The 5075-nt window shown below is 38.6% G+C and overlaps 1 protein-coding gene across 1 annotated transcript in view; it reads left to right on the forward strand.

Annotated features, from left to right (window-relative positions):
* LOC107709221 (serine/threonine-protein kinase pim-2-like) overlaps positions 1 to 4571 on the forward strand; it is a 6568-nt gene extending 1997 nt beyond the window's left edge. Inside the window, exons 2-9 of the mRNA XM_016513658.1 lie at positions 377 to 697; positions 888 to 1433; positions 1873 to 1967; positions 2954 to 3004; positions 3137 to 3518; positions 3698 to 3868; positions 4037 to 4168; positions 4291 to 4571. Of these exons, the coding sequence (XP_016369144.1) occupies positions 377 to 697; positions 888 to 1433; positions 1873 to 1967; positions 2954 to 3004; positions 3137 to 3518; positions 3698 to 3868; positions 4037 to 4168; positions 4291 to 4316 (1724 nt within the window). The 3' untranslated portion in view covers positions 4317 to 4571. The remainder of the gene's footprint in view (positions 1 to 376; positions 698 to 887; positions 1434 to 1872; positions 1968 to 2953; positions 3005 to 3136; positions 3519 to 3697; positions 3869 to 4036; positions 4169 to 4290) is intronic.
* The last annotated feature ends 504 nt before the right edge of the window (positions 4572 to 5075 follow it).

The following is a 5075-nucleotide window of genomic DNA, read 5'->3' on the forward strand; positions in this document are numbered from 1 at the left end:
TCTAAGTTTGTCTGCCTTGGGAAAGCTAGTGTGTCTCCTACATAGTGATAACACTCGTTGCCTTCTCTAGTGCAGCTCAACCAGATCTTGTCCCATTCGTCGATATTTGTGATATTACAAATCCCGGAAAATATGTGTTGTAGTCCAAACGAGTCGTTCGTTGTAGTTTTTGAAAAGTGATCTGTTAAATAAAATATCTCCTTTTGAAGTGGACTTTGAGCTTTGTAACTTTGCAGATCTTTTTTATGCTCAAACAGCAACATTACAGACTAACTAAAGTTGAAAAAGTGAAAAAGCATAATAGGACCCCTTTAAGTTTAAATAAAGTTAACATAATAACCAGAAATATTTATTTTTTTATTTATTTTATTTACAGAAAAACCATCAAAACACAAGAATAGCCTTTGTGCATTCTTCAAAAAGACATGGCATGCTGTGAAAAGCACCAACCAGTGTCGACGTCAGGGCAGCAAAGTGGCCCTTCATCAGCCTGTGTCCGACACAGATTCAGCTGATCCTCAGTGTGGTCCATACGGCCTCGAACCAGCGGCACATTGGCATCTAGCTGATCTACAGCCAGGCCCGTCCGGCCTTGAGCCAACAACCCTACAGGATCAAACTGATCCTCCGCCGCGTCCGTCCAGTGTCACACCGATGAACTGTGATGAAAAACCAGCTGATCCTGAGCCAGCTGAAGGTGGGTCTACTGTCATTTTAATTCTGTCCTGTTTTTCACACTTGTGTCTAGTGACCGTCTTAAGTATGTTTATTTAACTATTATTTGCAGTAAGTTGGAAAGTTTATTCTTTGTGTCTAGCCTCAAAATGTGACTTCTAATATCTGTTGGTAATTTTTAACTCTTCCATTTCTGTTTTTTTTTTTTTTAGAAAATCAAACAAACACGAAGAAGAAACACATCTGTGCATTCTTCAAAAGAACATGGCGGGCTGTAAAACGTGCAGCAACACAACGGAAAAAGCACAACAAAGTGGCTCCACTTTGTCCACAGCCCGACACAGATTCAGCTGATCATCAGCCGGATCCAAACGTCTTTGAGCTGATGGCTCTACAGGATCTCACTGATCATCAGCCGGATCCAACCGTCTTTGAGCTGATGGCTCTACAGGATCTCACTGATCATCAGCCGTATCCAAACGTCCTTGAGCTGACGGCTCTGCAGGATCCAGCTGATCCTCCAGAAGATCCTCAGTCTGGTTCATCTGACCCTGATCGAGATCCAGATGCTTCAAAGATGACACCTGTCGTAGGACCATCTGGCCTTGTGCCAGCGGGTCTGCAGGATCCAGCTGATCCTCTTCCAGGCCCGTCTGCTCTTGATCCAGTAGCCCCAAAATTTCCAGGTGCTTCCAAGCATAGACAAATCGCAGATCAAACCCGTTTCAGAGCAGCCTGTTTCACTGATTCAACTCCTGGTGAGTCTATGTCCACTTGTTAACCTTTTCTTGTTCCTCCACTGATTGTTTCACATCTGTGTCTAGTTAATCCAGTCTGTGTTTATACATACATGTCTAATTCCTCATACGGTATTCCAAACGTAAAGGATAAATCTAGTTGACCAAGTAGTATTATTTTCCTGATTGCCTAAAAGGAATTGAAAGAATCCTGCTGTTACACGTTGACTTACGGTGCATCCGAAATCTCATACTGTCTGAGTGGGTACTAGATTTGAATTTGAACTTACTTTGTATTCAATTTCGGATGCAGTGTTAGTCTCAAACATTGACCATATTTAGTGTGCATGTATCTGATGTGAACTGGATGTGTGTATTTATTCAAGCACTGATATTGGACTTCATGTAAAACTGTGAATCTAATATATTAACAACATGCTTTCTTTGTACATTTTTGCAGCTCCATTTGATGAGATTTATGAAGTGGGAGAAGAGATTGGAGAAGGAGGCTTCGGCACTGTGTATGAGGGGATTTCAAAATTTCTACGCGAGCAGGTAGAATTACCACTTTATTTACCAAATGTATATAGACCATATAGATCAGTGCTTGGACCAAAACATATTTAAAATCAATTTAAATTGAAATATTTGTGATAATGACAATATGTGACTCTGGACCACAAAATCATAAGTCGTATGGGTATATTTGTAGCAATAGCCAACCCAATTTTGACCCAAAATGATCAATTATCAAAATTATCAATTTTTTTTATGCCAAAAATCATTAGGATATTAAGAAAAGGTCATGTTCTATGAAGATATTTTGTAAATTTCTCAGCATAAATATATCAAAACTTAATTGTTGATTAGTAATATGCATTGCTAAGAACTTAATTTGGACAACTTTAAAGGTGGTTTTCTCAATATTTTTGATTTTTTTGCACCCTCAGATTCCAGATTTTCAAATAGTTGTATCTCGGCCAAATATTGTCCTAACAAACCATACATCAACAGGAAGCTTATTTCTTTCAGATGGTGTATAGATGATGTATAAATCTCAATTTTAAAAAACAATTGACTCTTATGACTGGTTTTGTGGTCCAGGGTCACATATATATAATTCACGAGTTCACACTTACATATAATTAGCTGAAGTGTAGTAATGCGTATTCGGCGTGCTGTCCGGGGAAGGACTCCGAGCTCGGGAATGGCCCGAACCCAGAGTACTCCCCCCGTATAAGTGTAGTAAGAACTCGAAGTGAGGAGATGGGGCGGTGGAGGGATGCTGATAAACCGTCGATGGATAGAGGTAAGTCTGCTGTATTTATACCTCTTGGTGTTGATTAACTTGAGTGCGCTCCTCTTGTGTTAATTAGGCTAGGTATCTGACGTGCTCCTCCCGGACTTTATTAATAAAACATAATTTAATGTTAATTTGCAGATTCAATATGATCAGTTTACCCATCTGTAACATCTAGTGCACTTATAAATGTATTAATTGTTTTTATTCATTTATTTATTTAATATATTTATTTTTGCAGGTCGCCATCAAATTCATCCCCAAGTGTGAAACAGACCTGTATATTGAAATAGTAAGTTGGCATAACTTAATGTATACATTTAAATACAAACTACATACAAATTATAATTTAATACAAATTATATTGCAGATACAAGTGAAATGTGATATTAAACTCTTAATTACTGAACTCTCTTTTCTGTAGCCTGGCTGTTCAGAGCCGCTGTTTGCAGAAGTGGCTCTAAACCTGCTGCTGAAACGACCTCCATTAAGCCCCTACATTGTGCACATGCTGGAATGGTTTGAAGAGGAGGATCGGTTCATCCTGATCCTGGAGTATCCACAACCCTGCAAGGACTTGCTCAAATTCATGGTTAACAATATGCAGCGACTGGATGAATCACAGACACGTAGGCTGATGCACCAAGCGGTGCTCGGGGCCAAGCACTGTCTTGACCGAGGCGTCTTCCACCGGGACATTAAGTTGAATAACTTTCTGATCAACACAAAGACTAACCAAGTCAAACTGATAGACTTTGGCTGCAGTGACCTCGTCAAAAGTTCAGGCTACTTGGGTGATTTTACAGGTGAGTTTGACGTTTTGTGTTACTGTTGCAGTAAGGCCTAATGAGAAGTCAAACTTCTGTGTAGTGATTTAATAATAACAAGGAACAGATGTGTGAAAATGGACATTTGGTCGAGTTGATGATGACTTTTGTAGGCAAAATGTTTGCTTAACCTGAATATCTCTTGCTTTCATGAACAGGAGGAGTCTGCCCACCTGAATACTACAAGGATTTAAAATACGAGGCAGGGCCAACAACCGTCTGGTCTCTGGGCGTAATGATGTACTCAGTGGTGTGCAGATGTCAGCCCTTTAACAGTCTAGAAGACATGAAGCATGGCAGTCTGAGTTTTAATGTCAGAGTATCCACAGGTCTGAGAGAACAATTAACTACCAATAACACAGTGACAGTAACATTGTTAAACCCACAAAGCATAATACATGCTACATATTTCAGAAGCTATTTTCATACTTGACAACATTAGCATGTAACATGGACATAAAAGAACATACATGGCTAACCATGAAAAACTTGTACAGAATTGCAGGATTTGATAAGCCGCTGCCTGGCTTATCACCCAACCGAGAGAGCAACTGTAGAGGAGATCCTACAGCATGAATGGTTTCAGCAGGGACAAATGTCAGGAGGAGCTCAGGATCAGGTAGTAACAGGTAGGATCAGATAAGTTAGGAGGGAAGGCAGATGATGACAGAAATCTCTCTTCTGAAAATCCAAGAAGTGCTGTCACAAGCTTCAACTTTACATTTATTCATCTTTACATTTATTCATTCAGCAGATGCCCCAAATTGGCCCCGGTGAGGAAAAGCTGCACAAACCATTCAGCAGAGTCTTCAGAGCAGCAAGCTTAGTTAAAAAAAAAAAGCAGCAAACTTGGTGGGCAAAATTAGAAACAAATTACTAAGAGCAAAAGTAGTGCAAAACCAAATACAGAAAACTAGTGCACAGAAAGGAGGAGCAAATTTAGTTGAAAAAAATGTAATATAAAAAAATGAGGAGCAAATTTAGTGCACAAAACAGAGGAGAAAACATAAGGAGCAAATATAACGTATAAAAAGGTGGAGAATATTTAGTAAATTTAGTGCACAAAACAGGAAAACTAAAGTAAACTTATGCTGCTAGATCACAAAGACAGTTCCCGTCAGCTCCTCAAACTGATCCTTATTAATTTATTCAAGTTATTAGGTGGGTGGAGGGAAATTTTATTTAATAAAAAAATACATTTTTATTTTGTGTAACTTGTCTGTTACTTACTGACACACACACACAAACACACACTTTCTGAATGGGACATTGCATAGACTTTCTATTGTTTTATAAAGTGCTGGTTATAGATACTACAACCTAAATTATAAATAAATAAATGTATTTACTTTTTTAAATACCGTTTTACAAAAGAGGATGTCCCCAAAAAGGAGGGTTTGTCAGATTTAGCTTAATTCTAGATAGAAATATTTACCCAAAATATGGTTAAGTCCTGTAGGTGTAAACAACTCATATTAAAGGATAAATTCACTTCCAGAATAAAAATTTCCTGATAATTCACTCACCCCCATGTCA

The sequence above is a fragment of the Sinocyclocheilus rhinocerous genome, unplaced genomic scaffold, assembly GCF_001515625.1.
Source record: "Sinocyclocheilus rhinocerous isolate Xijiao unplaced genomic scaffold, SAMN03320098_v1.1 scaffold776, whole genome shotgun sequence".
Lineage (NCBI taxonomy): Eukaryota > Metazoa > Chordata > Actinopteri > Cypriniformes > Cyprinidae > Sinocyclocheilus > Sinocyclocheilus rhinocerous.